The sequence below is a fragment of the Lathyrus oleraceus genome, chromosome 7 (genome assembly GCF_024323335.1).
Source record: "Lathyrus oleraceus cultivar Zhongwan6 chromosome 7, CAAS_Psat_ZW6_1.0, whole genome shotgun sequence".
NCBI lineage: Eukaryota > Viridiplantae > Streptophyta > Magnoliopsida > Fabales > Fabaceae > Lathyrus > Lathyrus oleraceus.
Window position 1 is genome coordinate 346,345,603 of NC_066585.1, and position 21,087 is coordinate 346,366,689.

General features: G+C 37.6%; 1 protein-coding gene across 1 annotated transcript; it reads right to left on the reverse strand.

Annotated features, from left to right (window-relative positions):
* Positions 1 to 776: 776 nt before the first annotated feature.
* On the reverse strand, positions 777 to 1,826 carry LOC127103761 (uncharacterized). The gene is made up of 3 exons (XM_051040995.1): positions 1,229 to 1,826; positions 999 to 1,135; positions 777 to 902 (listed from the first exon to the last, which is right to left on the reverse strand). Exons 1-3 carry the CDS (start codon positions 1,824 to 1,826, stop codon positions 777 to 779), a joined length of 861 nt encoding a protein of 286 aa, XP_050896952.1.
* Positions 1,827 to 21,087: the final 19,261 nt, after the last annotated feature.

A 21,087-nucleotide genomic window follows, 5' to 3' on the forward strand; every position in this document is an offset into this window, starting at 1 on the left:
GCAGGTCGGTACCCCTCAAGCACAAAGTTAAGAGGCATGCCTAAGGGAAACCAAAAGGCATTTGGTGTTGCGGAGCACTGACGGGAGTCACAGAGATGGGCGTATAGACAATTTTGAAAACCACAATCCTTTGAAGCGGAGTCTGAGGAGGAGGAGGAGTTGGCTAATTCTGAGTAGTTGCCAAAGCTTCCCTCATAGCAGTAATCTTTTCATAACCGTCCCTCAAAGTTGTCACCTCTTCATGAAGTTCACGATTCTCTTGCTCTAGGAGATCCATCTTTTTCAGCTGATTAGCTCGAGTATTGTACCGGTGAGATAAATTGTCTTGGTGAAGACCAAAAAAGAAATAAGACTCCTGGAGAACTTACTCAAAGCAAGACCAAGATGCAACATGATGCATGATATGCAAATTCAAATGTGAATGCTACTATTTTTATTTTCCAAGGAACTTTAAGGCATAAGTTGCAAACATAAGAATAACACATTTCGATGTACTAAAAAGTCATTTTATTAATAATGTAAAGGATTATAATTAGAAATACAATTTCAATGATCATAATCATATCCGATGACGACCTAACACCAAGCTGACACTTCTTGCGAAGCCTTTTGATCTCTCTTTCGTAGTTACTTTTCATAGCATCCTTCTCTATCACGAGCTGGTCTACAATGCCTTTCCAAACGCCGGAAGTAGGAAGATGAATAGATAATGATCTGGTAGAGAAAAATAAATCCTCTTGGCCTCTTGATCTCTTCACAGCACGTTGCCCGAGTAATTATATCAAGTCGTCCTTTTCCTTTAGTTGCTTCTGCAATTCTACTTTCTCAAGGTGTGAGGTGTGAAACTTGTCTTCCCAATCATCCCTTTCTTTCCCCATCCTATCCAAATCCTCTTGTAACTCCTATATGACTTTAATAGTGGGTGATTTGACCATTACTAAGGACATTGGTCTTTCATAAGCGTATGGCATCTTAAATTCTTTTGCTCTCCTCTTCACCCAACTAGTGTAAGGATCCAAAGCTACATAATTCCTCAATCCAAGCTCACATTTTCCCTTCTTATGAACATTATGCCAAACACGTATTATCCTAGCTTTCAGCCCTTGAGTATCTTTCCCTTCTTGGGAAAATAAACCTTCTAACAAAGTGTTATTAGGTTTGTCTTTCACAACAAACCCAAGTTGACGTCTTGCTAAAGCCGGATTGTAGTTGATTCCTCATTGTGTACCAAGAAGAGGCACATTAGAGAGCTCCCTATAACTATCAATAATCTCAACGTCATCGTAAACATAAGCATACCAAGTAATGTCGTCTTTGGTGAGAGACATAAGTCTTTGAGACCACCTTAAACAATCCTTGTTTTCTGTGAAGATCGGGGATTGTGAAAAGTGTGAAATAAACCACTTGTACAGTAAAGGTACACAACAGACAATAATTCCACCCCCTTTAGAAGTCCTATGATGAATGGAGAAATAAGTGTTACCGAGCAGGGTTGGAACCAGATTCCCAATCAAGAAGATCCTCATAGAGTTAACATCAATGAAGTTGTCAATGTTAGGGAACAAAATCAAACCATAGATGAGTAAAGCAAGAATAGTTTCAAATTCTACCATGCTACCAACATTAGTAAAAGAAAAGGCTTTTTCTAATAGAAACCTTGAAGTCAATCCTCTGATACCTCCTTTGACAGTGAGATTGACATCTATGTCATACTTCCTTAAATGAATGGCTTCGGTAATAACTCGAGATTCAAGAATTCCTTCCACCCCACTAAAAGGAACTTTGTCAAAAACAGGTATACGTAAAAGATAAGCATACTCCTCCATGGTAGGCAACAACTAATAATCGGGGAAAGTGAAACACTGGTAAACAGGATCATAGAACTGAACCAAAGTACAAAGAAGGCCATCTTTAATATCAGTAGCTAGAACAAATAAAAGTATTCCAAAACAGTCTCTGAAACCCTTAGGATCATCCACGAAAGATGCTAGATTCTTCAATTCAATGAGATCGGGACATCTGAAACTATACTTCCAAGTATTCTTCCTTCCAATATCCATTATTAAATATCTGCGATGTTTACAACAAGAGTCTCTAAGTTCCTCTAAAATTTGAGAAAAATTCATATGAATGCCATGAGTGCATGATGCAACAACCAAAAATAAGATCACACAAGGCACACAAACAAGGTTCAAAGGTTCGGAGCCACGAGCATGGAGCCAAGGGTAAGAACCAACCTACATTGTATGTACTAAGGGTATAATCACTTGTAGAACAAGGTTCTAAAAAGTTCCCAAGGTCATAATTCTATCTTTTGGATATTAACGACTTAAATAAGTACCCGTTAACCAATAATATTCTAAAGAGAAACCCGTCCGAGTGTAGTATCGCGTGACAACTAATTCAAGTCTACACCTGAATAACTATCACACTATGCCCTAAAAAGGCCAAGATGGGTTAAAGGTTCTAAATTCCTCAACTTCTCGGGCTCCCATGTCGAAAAAAGTAATGCCAACTACGACTACTCGCGTGACATCAGTAATATCAAAGGGGCCTCCACTGAGTGGGGGATCTCAAGTCAGCTTATTAAGGATTAACTCCACGTAAGCCAAACATGACTATACCACCCTTCTATCATAACATATCTCAAGTTCAGGTATAAGACTTATCTCACCATACAAAGATCACCAAGCACCAGACAGAACAAACAATAACAAACACAATATATATATAAAACAAAGATGGTAACCCACTAGGGACTACTCCCCAGCAGAGTCGCCACTTTTCTGTAGTGGTAAATTTTTTGAGATTAAGATATCGATTAACTTAACTCTCAAAGTAAGAGTCGCATTGCACTTTTATTGTTTCCAAAGGAAAAGGAAAAAAGTACGAACAAAACCTGAAGAAGTTTTAAAATAAAACTAATAAAAAGAGAACAAGGGTCTGAGGTTAGTTATGCAAAGGGAATGTATTATCACCCTAAATATCCATGGTACTCCATGGAAACCTCTTTGAAAATATGTACATTTTGGTTTGAAAAAGGTGTTGTTTGTAAAGATTGGAGAGATGAGAAAAGAAGTATATTTTCTTATTTTTATGTTTGCCAAGACTTTTTAAGTCTCATGCCTACGTACCAATAAAGTGCAATGGAGGATCAAAACCTCGTAGTTCATGGTAAAAATAACAAAAGGAGTTTGTTTTGATTCATTTTTATGGAAAATAATTTTTGTTATTTTAAGGAGAATACTCAACTAGTCACACATAAGTATGAGAACTTTGCATCATCATGAGAAGCGCTCAACTTGGATAAGGATCAACAAGTATGCCACTAGCTCCCACAGGTGGAGAAGAATTATCATACAGAACTAAGAAAGAAGTTTGAGGTTTCCTTGGTCTCACATTTAATGAACTTCTTGCTTAAATAGTATATTGCATGTTCTTTTCTACCTGTGTTGTCATGCTGATGCAAAACACAACCCATAGACTCATCTAGTACCGTGAGATACATAATAAGAGGCCTATCAGGAATAGGTGGTATGAGGGTCGATGGTTCTTACAGATACTTTTTTATCTTGTCAAATGCCACTTGATAATCATTGTCCCACACAATCGACAAATTTTTCCTCAACAATTTGAAGATCGGTTCACAGGTAGCTGTTAAATGAGATATTATTCTAAAGATGTAATTAAGTCGACCAAGGAAACTCAGACTTCTTTCTTAGTTATGGGAGGTGGAATATCTTGGATTGCTCAAACTTTATCGGGATTGATCTCAATGCCTTTCTGACTCACTAAAAAACCCTACAGTTTAACAGATCAGACCCCAAAGGTGCACTTTGCTGGATTCAACCATAACTTGAACTTTCGGAACCTGGCAAATAATTTCCACAAGTGTTCCAAATGATCAACTTTAGTTCTGGACTTGGAAATCATATCATCCACATAAACCTCAATATTTTAGTGAATCATATCATGAAAAAGGGTTACCATGGCAAACTGATATGTTGCCCTTGCATTCTTCAAACCGAAAGGCATGACTTTGTAACAGTACTTCCCCCAAGACGTGATGAAAGTTATCTTCACCATATCATCTAAAGACATCTTTATATGATTGTAACCTGAGAAACATCTATGAAGGAAAAGACGGAGAACTGAGTTATATTGTCAACCAAGACATTAATATGAGGAAAAGGGAAATCATCCTTTGGACACACTTTATTGAGATCTCGATAGTCTACACACATTCTAACCTTCCCATCTTTCTTCGAAACTGGAACAATATTGGCAACCCATTGAGGATATTCAAAATAGCTAAGAAACCAACATCAAACTACTTTTTAACCTCTTCTTTTATTTTAAGTGTCATGTCGGGTCTGGTCCTTCTGAGCTTCCGCTTGACAGGAGGACATTCAGGCTTGAGTGGTGAGTGGTGTAGCGGTAAATTCATGACCACTGAGCTATTGGTTAACTCAACGTCAATAAAACCAGAGTCGCCACCTCACTTTTATTATTTCCAAAGGAAAAGGGAGAAAGTACGAACAAAACCCAAAGATAAGAAGTTTTCGAATCAAAACTAATAAAATGTCAGAGATTACAGGTAAGGGGTTTGGTTACACAAAGGGAAGGTATTAGCACCCAAAGTGTCATAGGTGCTCATAGGGGGCCCTTTTTGTGTGTACTTATTTTGGTTAAAAAGATGTTTGTTTTTAAAATAGAATGAGGGTATGAGAAAAGAATTCGTTATTTAAGTTTTGTGTTTGATAAGACCTTTGGTCTTATGCCTACGTACCAACATAAATGAGGGATCAAAATCTCGTAGTTCATGGTAAAAATTTCAAAGATGGGTGGATTTATTTTAACAAAAGCTTAAAGATCTTTTGTTATCAATGGGATAATACTCAACCAAACATCCACCGATAATGAGGGCTTTACAACATTTAAGAGGGTGGGCTCCAACTTGGATTAAATCAACAAGTATGCCTCTAACCCCTAGTAAATGGAAAGTCTTACACTCAACATATCATGTAATGGAAAAATGACATCTCAACCAAGGATAACTCAAATCTAAATGCTTTCTTTTTGAAAAGGTTAAAAGGAAAAAGACACCAAGTGGCCAAAATGATTAGATGAGGTTGTTAGTTCTTTTTAGTCTTTTTGAAAATAAAGTTAATATGATTAAGTCTTTTTACAAATTTGATTATGAAAATAGTTTGAAAATCAATGGCATAAGGCCAAGGTTTCTACTCATTAAAACAAGTCTAAGTTGAAAAACAACAAGCGAAGAAGTTTTGAAAATGAGAAGGAGATTTTGAAATTAAAGAAGAAGGAGGTGGAGATGAAGAGGCTATCCTAGATAAGATTAAAAGTTTTGAGTTGAAAAGATCTAACCCATGGGAAGCATCCATAAGACAATAGTGTCAGATAGAAACCCATTTCCTTTGGATTGTCAAGCAAACAACAAAGTCATAATCATCCAAGCAATTAATAAGAAACCCAATGATATCAAATAAAGATAACCAAACATCCAAGCTAGCACTCCAAATCAAGCAATCTTCAATGTCCTTTATGTGTATCATATGAAAAATCCCTTGAAACATACTCAAAGAGAAAACATCAAATAATAAAATCAAAATAACAATTTAGACAAAGAGAAAAAGTGTATCAGATAAACCAAAGGGAGTCTCTCAAGCTTATGTCAGACGAATGACGTTGGCCAAGTTCTTGGGCTCAAATTAATGGCATTGGCCAATTTTTTCTTCTATTTCTTCTTTAATTTCAGAATCTCCTTCTCATTTTCAAAAATTCTTCGCTTGCTATTTTTCAACTTAGAATTGTTTTAATGAGTAGAAACCTTTGCCTTATGCCATTGATTTTCAAACTATTTTCATAATCAAATTTGTAAAAAGACTTAATCATATTGACTTTATTTTCAAAAAGACCAAAAAGAACTAACAACCTCGTCTAATCAATTTGGCCATTTGGTGCCTTTTTCCTTTTAACCTTTTCAAAAGGAAGCATTTAGATTTGATTTATCCTTGGTTGATATGTAATTCTCCCATTCCATGATATGTTGAGTGTAAGACTTTCCATTTACTAGAGGTTAGAGCCATACTTGTTGATTTAATCCAAGTTGGAGCCCTCTCTCTTAAATGTTGTAAAGACCTCATTATCGGTGAATGTTTGGTTGAGTATTCTCCCATTGATAACAAAAGATCTTTAAGCTTTTGTTAAAATCAATCCACCAATCTTTGAAATTTTTACTACGAACTACGAGGTTTTAATCCCTCATTTATGTTGGATCGTAGGCATAAGATCAAAGGTCTTATCAAACACAAAATGTAAATAATGAATTTTTTCTCATCCACTTATTATATTTTTAAAACAAACATTTTTCAACCAAAACAAGTACATACAAAAAGGGCTCCCTAGGAGTACCTAGGACACTTTGGGTGCTAATACCTTCCCTCTGTGTAACCAACCCCCTTACCTGTAATCTCTGACATTTTATTAGTTTTGATTTGAAAACTTCTTATCTTTGGGTTTTGTTTGTAATTTCTCCCTTTTCCTTTGGAAATAATAAAAGTGTGGTGGCGACTCTGGTTTTATTGACGTTGAGTTAATCAATAGCTCAATGGTCATGAATTTACCGCTACAGAAAAAAGTGGCGACTCTGCTGGGGATTAAAATCCATCAGGATAAATTATGCGTGAGGATTATCTCTAACAAAGAAATAAATTCCGCACGGGGATGCAAAATGCAAACAGATTCCTCAAAAGGAAAACAATCACTCATAAGAATCTTCTTGGGATTGAGAAATAAACCAATTCCAAGGTACTGAATATCAACCAGACTTGCAGGAAGTCACTAAGGGGGAAACAATGCCACTGGTATGCAACAAACAAATAAAGGTGTTAGGGATCTGAAAACCAAATAAAGGTTTTACCAGAGATCCAGGGTTCAATCATAAAATATGCAGACCGAGGATGAAAGTCCATAAAGGCTCTCAGCTAGAGAAAGATGATGAACTACAAGGAGAACAACACATCAACTCTACTGGGGGATAAACAAAAAACTGTTTAGGGAGCAAACACCTCCAAACCCTGCTTGGGGAATGCAACAATGCTTCACACGTCAAGAATTACTGTTCTTAAATTGCTGTTGACATTCCTTTTTCGAATTCAATGTTCTTAAAGTAGATGCCTTATTATTTTCAGAAAAATGGTTGTTCATTGATTTATTTATTTCAATTATTAAACATAAACAAATAAGAATAAAAACAAATTAGATAAAGGCTTAACTTTATTTAATAGAATGGTAGTCCACAAATATCAGGACTTCATGGATCTTTACAAAGTTTGAAAATGGTAATATACATGGAAAATGCTACATTGAATACAATGACCGCTACTCTCCCTACCGACTTTGAAATCCATTGTGCTTTGTCCTTGGTTGAGAATGATGAATCAGAACCAACTGACTGGCAATGTTGCTTCAATGATTAGGTCTAGCCGGATGCAGTTACTTTCCGTAATCCCTAATTTTTCCTAGATTGCCCCAAGGCGGGGTACTCAATCTACCTGGATGATTATTCCATTTCATGTCTCTAATTTTTGCCTAGACTGCCCTTTCGGGTTTTCAATCCACCGAGACGCTCATTTTTGCCTAAGTCGCCTTTTGGGTTTTCAACTTAGCGAATTGTTCTTTTCTTTTTTAGGGGAATTATTTCTTGACTGCATCGGCATTCACAGGACGAGTGAACTCTTCACCATCCATAGTTGTAAGAATTAATGCACCGCCTGAGAAGGCTCTCTTGACAACATATGGGCCTTCATAATTAGGAGTCCACTTGCCCCTAGAATCAGGTTTGAAAGATAAGATCTTCTTGAGCACGAGGTCACCTTCTCGTAACACACGAGGTTTGACCTTCTTGTCAAAAGCTTTCTTCATTCTCTATTGATATAACTGACCATGACACATGGCAGTCAATCTCTTTTCTTTAATTAAATTGAGCTGATCAAACCTGGTCTAACACCATTTAGCTTCAGTCAACTTGGCTTCTACCGACACACGCATTGATAGGATCTCAACCTCCACGGGGAGCATAACTTCCATGCCATAAACAAGAGAAAAAGGGTTTTCCCATGTCGAAGTGCAGACAGATGTATGGTACCCATGCAAAGCAAATTGGAGCATCTCATGCCAATCTTTGCATGTCACAACCATCTTTTGGATAATATTCTTATTCATAACTTCAACAACCCCATTCATCTTGAGACTATAGGGATAAGAATTATGATGTGCTATTTTAAAGTCTTTGCAGAGCTCTTCCATCATGTTGTTATTCAAGTTCGATCCAGTATCAGTAATGATCTTACTTGGCACACCATATCGGCATATTATCTAATTCTTGATAAACTTCACAACAACTTGCTTGGTCATATTTGCATACGATGCCTCTTCAACCCACTTCATGAAGTAATCAATAGCCACTAAAATAAAACGTTGTCCATTTGATGCCTTGAGCTCTATCATGCCAATCATATCAATTCCCCACATGGATAAGGTTCATGGATAGGAAATAACATTCAAAAGTGTCGGAGGAACATGAATCACATCCGCATAAATTTAACACTTGTGGCATTTTTTCACGTGCTTGCAACAGCCAGATTCCATTGTCAGCCAATAGTAACCTTCTCTCAACATCTTCTTTGCCATACCATGTCCATTGGAATAAGTACCAAAGGAACCTTCATAGAATTCAGTCATCAATAAGTCTACTTCGTGTCTATCCATGCATCTGAGAAAAACCATATCGAAATTTCTCTTGTAAAGCACATCACCATTCAGGTAGAAGCTGTCAGCTAGTCTTCTCAAAGTCTTCTTGTCTTTCAAAGATGCCTCAAGCGGGTAAATCTGACTTTGGAGGAAACACTAGATATCATGGTACCATGGCTTATCATCTTTGATCTCTTCAATAGCAAATACATGATATGGCCTATCAAGGCGCATTATAGCCAGCTTAGGAACTTCATTCCAAAAATTCATAACAATCATGGAAGCTTACATTGTAAGAGCATCTGCCATCCGCTTTTCGTGTCGAGGGATATGATGAAACTCATCCTTTGTAAAGAAAGTTGATATCCTCCTCGCATAATCTATATATGTTATTAAACCGGGTTGATTCATCTCTCACACACCTTAAATCTGATTAACAACCAAAGCTGAATCTCCATAGACATCGAGATATTTGATTCTAAGATCAATGGCTTCTTCGAGCCCCATAATGCAGGCTTCTTAGTCAACCATATTATTCGTACATTTGAAGGTTAATCTAGATGTAAATGGAAAATGAGTGCCTTGAGAAGTAATAATCACTGCCCCAATGCCATTACCATAGGAATTAATAGCTCCATCAAATACCATTCCCCAATGGGAACCAGGCTCTGGCTCTTCTTCAAGCAATGCTTCATCATAGTCTTTCATCTTCAAATACAATATCTATTCATCAGGGAAATTAAAATGTACTGACTGATAATCATCAATAGGTTGGTGAGCCAAATGGTTAGCCAAGACACTACATTTAATCGCTTTCTGGGGTCGGTATTCAATATCATACTCAGATAACAACATCTACCAACGAAAATCCTCCCAATTAATGCAGGCTTTTCAAATATGTACTTTATTGGATCTATCTTGGATATCAATCAAGTAGTATGATTCAACATATACTGGCGCAAATGCTTAGCAGCTCAAGCCAAAGCACAACATGTCTTCTCAAGCATAGAATATTGAGACTCACATGCGGTGAACTTCTTACTGAGGTAGTAAACAACGTATTATTTCTTACCAAATTCATCTTGCTGACCAAAAACACAACCCATACTCTCTTCAAGCACAGTCAAATACATGATCAATGTTCTTCCTTTAACAGGCGGAGACAGAATCCGAGGTTCAAGAAAATATTCTTTAATATTGTTAAAAGCTTTCTGGCAATCCTCGGTCTAACCACAAGACTGATCTTTCTGAAGGAGCTTGAATATAGGCACACATGTGGCAATCATATGCAATATAAATCTTGAAATATAGTTCAAGCGACTGAGAAAACCTTTGACTTGCTTCTATGTTTTGGGCGCAGGCATTTCTTGTATTGCTTTGACCTTGGTAGGATCAACTTTAATACCCTTCTCACTGACAATAAAGCCTAATAACTTACCAAAAAGGACACCAAATGTACACTTATTGGGATTTAAGCAGACTTTGTACTTCCTCAAACACTGGAATAGCTTCAACAAGTGCTCAACATGCTCATCTTTAGACCTTTATTTGAAAATCATATCATCAACATAGACCTTAATCTCTTTATACATCATATCATAGAAAATAGTGGTCATGGCTCTTTGGTATGTTGCATCAGAATTCTTCAAACCGAAAGGCATCACTCGGTAACAAAATGTTCCCAAAGGCGTAATGAATTTGGTCTTCTCCATATCTTCGGGTGCCATTTTTATCTGATTATAACCAGAAAATCCGTCCATAAAAGAGAAGATATTGAACTTAGCTATATTATCTACCAACATATCAATGTGTGGTAGAGGAAAATCATCTTTAGGACCAGCTTTGTTCAAATCTCTATAATCGACACACATGCGGACTTTTCCATCCTTCTTCGGAACAGGCACAATATTGGCTACCCACTGCGGATATTCGGAGGTAACAAGGAAACCGACATCAATATGCTTTTGGACTTCTTCCTTGATCTTCACTGCCATGTCAGGATGAGTTTTTCTTAACTTTTGCTTGACTGGCTAACATTATGGTTTCAACGACAATCTATGCTCCACAATATCGGTATCAAGACCTGGCATGTCTTAATAAGACCAAGAAAACACATCAGAATAATCTTGGAGAAGCTCAAACAACCCCTTCTTAACCTCTGAATGAAGTTGTGACCCAATCTTGGCCTCCTTGGTATCATCTTCGGAACCCAAGTTGACCAACTCAATTTGTTCTTCAAACTGATGAATGGCTCTTTCCTCATGCTGAAGAAAACAGGCTAACTTATCAAAAACGTCTTCATCATCATTCTTTTCCAAAACTTCGAACACAGGGAAATCAAAGTTCAGAGAGGGAGTATGGTCATTATTTTCAATGGGTTTGAGAAGCAACCTACATAATGATTTGATATTTTGATTTTAGAAATATAAAGTTCAAACAAATATTATGCAGATATGGGAAAAATTATTGTCTATTTATGGTTTTTGTGATTACCATTTTCAGAAGAAAAAAAAAGCAAAAAGTAAAAACAACATAAATGTGGATGAATAAAATTGCATTTTATTGATGATAATTGAAAATGCCTTACAATGTTTTCACTTCTCCCTTAGGCATATGAGAAGGATTTTTCTTTAAACAATAAGGTATATTACTTTAAGCTATGAATTATAACGGGAACCAACAACAACCCAATTGTTGCAAATCTGTCCATGCGTTATAAAGTTGGCACCACCTTCTTCTTCATATTCATCTTCATGAATGATCACAACTGAGTGTTGTTCTTCCTTGTGGATGAACCCTCCACTATGGAAAATCTGTTGCATAACCTTGAATTCCTTCTTGAATGGCCCTTGCTTGAATGCCAAACCGTTCTGATTCTTGTTCCCAACCATTTCCACGACACGACCCCAAATGTATGTCTCACCAGCCTGAACAATCTTTTGTGAATCTTTCAAAGAAGACATGGATGCCCCATGCTTTTGGATCTCATTAGCTACAGACAAAGCTTGGAACGAAGTTCCAATAGCCACCTTGGCTTCAACATACGTGAAAGATGATAAGTGGCTCACCAACAATTCCTTCTCACCTCCAACAATAACAAGCTTCCCATTCTTGACAAATTTATGCTTTTGGTGTAGAGTTGACGTGACAGGATCTGCTTCATGAATCCATGGCCTACCCAATAAGCAGCTATAGACCGGGTGGATATCCATTACCTAGAAAGTAATTTGGAAATCACTTGGACCAATCTTGATTGGGAGGTCAACTTCTCTAATGACGGTCTTGCGAGAACCATCAAACGCCTTCACAATCACACCACTATATATCATGGGTGCTCCTTGATAAGATAACCTAACCAAGGTTGACTTGGGTAGAACATTCAGAGATGAACCAGTGTCTACCAAGAAGTTGGACAAGGCATCCTCCTTACATTTCATATATATTTGGAGATCTAGATTATGATTCTTGCCTTCTTCTAGAAGCTCATCATCACAAAAACTCAGATTATTGCATGCAGTAATATTAGAAACGATGTGATCAAATTGATCAACCGTAACATCATGTTCTACATAGGCTTACTCAAGTAATTTTTGAAAAGCCTCATGGTGTGCTTCAGAATTCATTAATAGAGATAAAATAGAAATCTTGGAGGGCGTCTGGAGTAGCTGTTCCACAACGTTAAACTCGTTCTTCTTTATCAAACGGAGTACTTCATCATTATCATCCTTATTCTTCAAACTGCTGGACTCACCATACTAATAAATTGGAGTGTTAATAGGATCAAACACAGGAATAACCACCTCTGCCTTCTTTCCTACTACGACTTTCTCAACAACCTCCGAGAATACCAGACTGAACACTCGAGCACTTCGGGTCATGTTGACAACATCAACAATGCTTACTACTGAAGTAGTTGCAGGAAGAGGAACCTTTTGCCCATCTTTGATCATAGTAGCATCGTAATGGTAAGGCACAACTTTATCTGATGTATACAGGATTGGGCCCGCCAACCGTATCACTAACGACGATACTGGTCTATTTCTTCTCTTACTGCTATCATACTAAATCACCACTTGTTCAGGAGTTTTGAAAACTGGAACAATCACATTCACGTCATCATCTGGATTTTATCTTAGTGGATGTGAATCATATCTTCATCCATTAAATTTTGAATATCCCTCTTCACAATCATGCACCCACGTGGATTGACACTACAAACGATACAACTGTCATGATCATGCTCACATTCACTAATCTAACACAAAGTCTTGTGAATCTCTACCAAGGATCTTCAGACATAATTTTTTTTTGTACTCACCGGGAAAACCGTCCACCATATTTATAGAGGAGTTACCATGAGCGGGTAACGGATTGGCTTTAACATTCGGCGCACGGTCCTCAAAGGACACCATACCATTTCTTACCAATCGTTGAACCTCGTATTTCAATAGATAACAATTCTCAATATCATGGCCTAGTTCCCCTTGATGATAGACACAATGTTAATCAGGCTTATACCACCACGACAGAGGTTCAACCATAGGCGGATGACTTCTTGGCTGAACCGGATTTCTGACAATAAGAGACGGATATAATTCAACATAGGACATCAGAATAGGGTGAAACATGGCCTTATTCCTCTAATAGTTATTGTGTTGATTATTATCGTGATTGTTATTATGATGATTGTTGTTATGAGTATGTTGTTGTTGTTGCTGTTATGGTTGGACTGATGCTAATTGAACGACAAAATTATTGGCAAACACTGGAATAACAGAAGACACTTGATGATGTTATTGATGAGATCTAGAACTCTTATTCACATAAGGCTTCCTTCGCCTATCCACAGTTACTGAATTAGTTTCTCCATCCTTCTTTTTTGAGAAACTACCCCCATACTTCTTACCGGTTGGCGCTTCTTCTCTAGACAATCTTCCCTCACGGACACCTTCCTCTAGACGCATCCCCATTGATCAGGAAAATAACAAGTGTACTATTTTGCCTTTTATAGTAATAATGGGGAAATTCCCCGAATGTCGATCTCAAGGACTGCAAGTTAATATTGAGTTTAAATTATCATTCAATTAAACAAAAAGTATTAATTTGGGTTTTAAGTGTAAAAATATAATAATAAAAGTAAAGGTAAAGAAGGATGAAAATAAGGGTTTATAGAGAAAAAGGAACAATGCCAGGGAAGGTGTATGATTTATCCCTGTAACAACTCTGAGTTACTATTGCATCAACAAATATCAATTACTACCAGTTCTCAAGGGTATTTTCTCCCAAGTCCTTGGTGAGGAAACCTTTAATCAATCTACCCTAATTCCTATGTCCATAGCCAATTAGGGTGAAGTTAAGCTGTATAATATCAAGAATACGCTGGTTCATACAGGGTATCCCTAGCCCTAGGTGATATATACTGTAGAGTAACCTTATGAAAACCTTATCAATAGCTGTCCAGCCTAATTGACAACCACAAATCAATCTCAATTAGTCCGAAAGAGAAAGCAATAAACACATCAAAAGGTTACCGTAAAAACAATATTATAAATGCAAATATAAACTCAAATTCATTACAATTCTAAATCAGGGACACCCCCTAGCATTGGGGGGTTTAGCTACTCATATTGTTTAAAACGAATTCAAGATAAAAATTACACATTATAAGTAATTGGATGACTTTGATCTTCAATCGCTCCCGCTCATGAATATCTTCAGATCTCCAAATGCCTTGATCTCTGTAATACTTGATTGCTTCACAATACTGTGTTTTTCCGTATTCCAAGATGACTTTTCCTTTGGCAGAAGACCTTCTTTTATAGTGAAAATTCCCAGCAGCAGTTGGACATGTCCAAAGATGTCTCTAAAAAGCCCGACGAACAAAAAGCCCAAGAAAACTGGATTTTTTGGGCTTGGGCTGACACGGCCCGTGTCAGCTGACACGGGTGGCTATGTCAGCCTACTGTTTTGGCTAACACGTCCCATGGAAGGGGTGACACGGTTGAGGATACTACCTGACACGGGTGGCCGTGTCAGGCTACTGTTTTCTTCACTTGTCTTCCCTTGCCCTGACACGACCCATGTCAGGTGACACGGGTGGCCGTGTCAAGCCTCCTGTACCAGGGTTTTCTGCTCCTTTGCTTTCCGGAATCCCGCACTGCCTCGTTCTGAGTTCTCTGGTTCTTCTACCTGGACCTGTAGGACAAAAACACAGTTATCCCACGCATAAAATCACGACAATAAAAAGTAAAACATAACAAAGATTAAAAATGCGTAAATAAAATGACGGAAGTAAAACTAACTCGAAATGTACCATAAATGCTTGCACAGTGTGTCAAATGCCTCTGTTTCGCGTCGGATCAGTAATGAAAACTCAATGTAAATGGTGACTGATCACCCATGTTCACCATCTCAGTGAAATCTTTGTGAGCGCTAGAAATCATACGCTCATAGTAAAATAAACTCAAAGTCTTGAGAAAGATCTTCTTCATTTCCTTTTCCTCCAACGGAGGGCCAATTTGAGTGGCTAGCTCTCTCCATCTCGGTGCATATTCTTTAAATGTCTCTTTGTCTCTCTGAGACATAGATCGATGTTGGTCACGATCAGGCTCCATATCCATATTATACTTATACTGATTGACAAAGGCCTCACATAAGTCATTGAAAGTACGAATACTACCACTGTCTAGACCGATGTACCAACGAAGAGCGGCACCAGTCAAGCTATCCTAAAAATAATGAATGAGCAACTGATCATTGTTTATTTTGGTTGAAATATTGCGGGCATACATCATAAGATGGCTTAAAAGACAAGTTTTCCCCTTGTATTTCTCAAAATCAGGGACCTTGAACTTAATAGGGATCTTTACATTGGGCACCAAGCAGAGCTCAGAAGCGCTCTTCCCAAACAAATCTTTTCTCTTCAGGGTCTTCATTCCCTTCTTCAGTCCTTGAAATTGATCCTTCATTTCATCCATCTTCTTATACATATTTGGGCCTTCAGACAACTCAGAATGGTAGATAGTCTCTTCAACACGAGGCATGACGTGCACAACAGGAGAAGGAGTAGACATGACCGGGCGAGATGTCGACATAGGAGAAATGATAGGAGCATAACCCTCAGGCACATAATCTTGAGGCATTCCCCACGGGAATCAGGTAGGCATAGAGTGCACAAGTTGGTTGACTGGAGCCACATATATGGGCGTTGAGGTAATCTCGGAGATAACTGTCTGTTGTTGCGGAATTGCAGGAGCTTGAGTCGCCTGACTCTGGGCTATGATGAGACACCCAATAAGAGAAGTAAGTCTAGTAACCTCCTCTTTGAGTTCATGTTTTTCTTGCTCCAATTTATCCATCTTACGTTGATGATTAGCACGAGTGTTGTACTGATGCGCCAGTTTGATTGATACAAAGATGAAGATCATGAGATACCTGGCCGAAGGGTTAGAATGCAAGAAACTTGTGATGCAAATGATGCATGAATGCAATGTTTTTTTTTGTTTTTTTTATTTTCAAGGAACATACAAAGTCTTATTTGCAAATATTTAAACAATAATAATAATAATAATCAATAATAACAATTTGAATTGACCATAAAATCTCATTTTTATTCATCATATTTGGAAGGATTACACTGAGTACAATTTCAAAAACCAAAATACAAATACAAGAGAAAAGGAAAGTAGCATCATAAGGATCCCTAACAACTGCATCAAATGAACTGGCTATAGGCATGTACTTCCTACAAATGCTTCTCATCTCTAATTCGTAGGCGGTCTTCATATGAGCTTTCTCGGTGAGGAGCTGATCGACGATCTTCTTCCAAGCACCAGAAGACTAAGGGATACTAGAGGAAAATAAATCCTCTGGACCGCTCTCTCTCTCTCTCTCTCTCTCTCTCTCTCTCTTAACTGTATGATCTTCGAGGATCTCAATAAGTGCATCCTTGTCTTTTATCTCAAGTTGAAACTTCACTTGCTTTCAATTCAAATCATGGAATCATTCTTCCTAAAGGTCCTTCTCTTGCTTCATCTTAGCTAGTGTGTCTTCCAACTCCTCTACGTCTTGGTTAGGGAGAGTTGATGGCATAACCACAACCATATACATAGGTCTTTCATAGGCATACAACATCTTAATATCTAAGGCTCTTTTCTTCACCCAACTAGTGTACGGTTCCAAAGCTACACAATTGTATGGTCAAAGCTCGGCTCTTCCCTTCCTATGGACACTGTGTGAAGCACGCACCATCCCACCCTTCAAGTTTTGGGGATATTTACCCTCTTGATAGAACAAACTGAACATTATTAGGTTTATCCTTCAAGGGGAACCCAAGTTGACGATGAGCCAAAGCAGGGTTATAATTGATTCCTCCTTGTGTACCAATGAGAGGAACATTAGAGAATTCACCATAACTATCAATAATCTCCAAGCCATCGTATACAAAATTATACCAAGTAATATCATCACTAATGAGAGACATGAGTCTCTAGGACCACCGTAGACATTGCTTGTTCTCTAGGAAGACCGTTGTCTGAGGCAAGTGCGAAATAAACCACTTGCACATAAGAGGGATGCAACACACAATGGTTCCGCTACCCTTAGACTTCCTTAGATGTATAGAGAAGTACATGTCACCCAACAGAGTTGGAACATGATTCCCTATCAAGAAGATTCTAATGGCATTAACATCGACAAAGTTATCAATGTTAGGGAACAATGTTAGACCATAGATAAGCAATACGAAGATAACCTCAAAGGTGTCCATACTACCAGCTTGAGAAAAAGTGGTAGCTCTCCCAATCAGAAACTTAGAAGTCAGACCTTGAATACCTCCTTTCTTCGTCATATTTGTATCAATCTCAGACTTCTTCAAATGAAGAGCATCAGTCATGACTTGAGATTTCGGAATCTTCTCTAATCCATTACAAGGCACCTTGTCTGATACGGGTATACCCAAGGGATAGGCATACTCCTCCAACGTAGACATAATTTGATAATCAGGAAAGGTGAAGCACCGATAGAGAGGATCATAGAACTAAACCAACACGCTTAAGAGTCCCTCAACAACCTCGGTAGACAGCACATATAAAAGCTTCCCATGACGTTCTTTGAAATCCAAGGGATCAACTACAAAGGATGCTAACTTCCTTAACTCTTTTAAATCTAGACATCTGAAACTGTATTTCTTAGTGTTCCTTCGTTCATAATCCATGGTCTGAAAAAATTTGAAAGCACGACCTTATTTCCTTGAAATTTATTTTTGTGATGAATTCTATGATGTGCATGTATGAATGCAACAATCACACACAAGGCAAACACAAACAAAGGTCAAGGGATGGGTCAAGTCATCGTCAAGATCAATCATCCAGTTTGGTGGTTTAGGGTTTTTCACCTTATCAACACCCAAGATCCATTGCTATTGATGATAACTGATAGGATCCACCAAAAATCAATCGGTTTGTTGCGAGTCACGAGCATGGAGTCGGGTTAAGAACCATCCCAAAGGAGTGTACAAAGGATAAAAACCTATAGAGCATGTTCTAAAAAGTTCTCGGAGTCGTGATCCCATCTATCGGATACTATAGGTTTGGATGACTGACTCATCAACCCATAGTATTCTCAGAAGAGACTCATTTATGTGTAGTATCGCGTAACAACTGCTATCAAGTCTACACTTGAACAGTCTTTGCACTGCGTCCTAAATAGGTCAAGTCGGGTTAAATGTTCTACGGTTCTCAGTTTCTCGGACTCTCGGGACGGAGAAAGTAATGCATATCCACGACTTACTCGTGTGACAACAGTAACTCCCAAGGGGTCTCCACTAAGTGGATTGATTCTCAAGCCAACTCTCTAAGCACTACTCCACACGAGTCGAACATGACTATATCGTCCTCCTATCTTAGATTGCACTCAAGTTCGGGTATAAAACTTTTCTCACCACACAGAGATCACCAAGCACAACAGACATAAAATATCATACATACAATATATACAAACATACAAACATCAATAATCACAAAATATAATACACACAAAAATTGGGCTTAACCCACTAGGGACTACTCCCCAGCAGAGTCACCACTTTTTTTCTGTAGCGGTAAATTCATGACCACTGAGCTATTGGTTAACTCAACGTTAATAACCAGAGTCGCCACCGCGCTTTTACTATTTCCAAAGGAAAATGGAGAAAGTATGAAAAAAACCCAAAGATAAGAAGTTTTCAAATCAAAGCTAATAAAATGTCAGAGATTACAGGTAAGGGGGTTGGTTACACAAAGGGAACGTATTAGCATCCAGAGTGTCCTAGGGAGCCCTTTTTGTGTGTACTTGTTTTGGTTGAAAAGATGTTTGTTTTAAAAATAGAATGAGTGGATGATAAAAGAATTCATTATTTACATTTTGTGTTTGATAAGACCTTTGGTCTTATGCCTATGTACCAACATAAATGAGGGATCAAAACCTCATAGTTCGTGGTAAATAATTTAAAGATGAGGGAATTGATTTTAACAAAAGCTTAAATATCTTTTGTTATCAATGGGATAATACTCAACCAAACATCCATCGATAATGAGGTCTTTACAAGTTTTTCTTCCATAGCTCAAGAGTGTTGCCTACTATAAGTCCATAGGTCCAAATCAAGTCATACAGAGGTCCAACAGTCTAAAAATGTGTTTTTTAATGTTTTTGTTTTTATTAAGTGTTTTAAGGTCCTAAGACCATAAACAAAATAAGATCACAACCACAAATATAACACAAGCACAAAATACAATGGCTTAAGTGAGCAAAAATGAAAATAATCGAAGCATAAACATATACCCAAGTAGGCAAAGAGAAAATGACTGAAGCATAAACAACTTGCATGAATGTAAATAACAAGGAATGATGAAGTGCAAGAACTTAAACTGCATTAAAGTAAATGACAATAAAATTAATTTGTGCTTTGAGGCAAATTCAGCACTATGTTAAGCAATTGTAAGTAGGCTTATGTAGAAGCCTTACCTATATGAGGTCGATCAATAATAATGTTGGTGTTAATGCATGCTAGAGACAAGGTATCCAAGACCAAGCTCCTAAAGCATACCACACATAAAAGTAAGAAGGGATGAACATATCTCAATCAAGCCTATGTTGATTTATCTGACACAAGATCATTGATGAATCAACTAGCTAATGATCCATTAAGAAGTCATTGGCCAAGATATGTTTGGGGAATAAATGAGATGAAGATGGGAAGATGAAATGAAGAGGATCCCAAATTGGTCAAGGGATGAACCTTACTTGATCAATACCATTCATTCATCTTGAGGGATGAAGTTTTAAACTTAATCAACCTCCTAAATCCAATAGTATTAACCAAGTCAAAGTCCAATTCAACCAAGACCAAGGCCAAACAGAAGTAAGGTCAACACAAAGCCAATACAAACGCTCACCGAAGATTTAAATCAATTAAATAATTTAAAACATTTTAAAAATGAATAAAAATAAATTTTCAAGGATAAAAAACCTAAAACCCCTTAAAAACACCAAGGAAATAGCCAAGGGATTTATTATAGGTCAAGCAAGGTCAAAGGACCATTGACTCTTTTTTTTGGTATTTTTCAAAAGTCATAAGTAATTAAAAACTAATTAAAACAAGTTAAAAATCACAAAATTCACAAAAAATATCAAACTTAGTCCAAAAATTAATTTTATTTCATAAATGGGAAGAATAAAATATTTGTGAATTTTTGGTGTTGGTCCCATAATTTTTGGATCAAAAATGAATTTATAGTGAATTTTGGAAGAAAATGCTATTTAAAAGTCATCTTAGAAAATAAAATAAAAGGGAAAAAATCAGAGCCATCAGATCTCTCTCATTAATTGAGGTGGCAGATCTGATGGTCCAAAGCGCGCATTCCACAATGCACCTCGGTCAATGCGTCACACACGTGGTAATCATAAACAAAGGTCAAGATTAAAAGACGAAAAGGAGATCCAAGGGTGGGAGCCTTGCCACGTCACCACCGGAGCCCTAGCTCCGGTCATCTTCTCTGATGAGGGTCACCGGACTGGCACGATCAAGCATGTCCAGAAATTGAGGAATCATACATCATTTTAAAGGAAAAATTGCAAGGATCATGAATATCACCTCCATTTGTTCCATCTCTCACTCTATAGTTAGAAAGTGAAGATGAAAATCGAGGTGTCCAACCTGAGTTGCTTCGATTCAAGCTCAAAACAACTCAGTCACATTGCCTACATTGGTAGGACTTCAGCCATCACAAAATTGAGTCAGATCTAGAGTATTGAGAGAGAATCGAAGAGATGAAG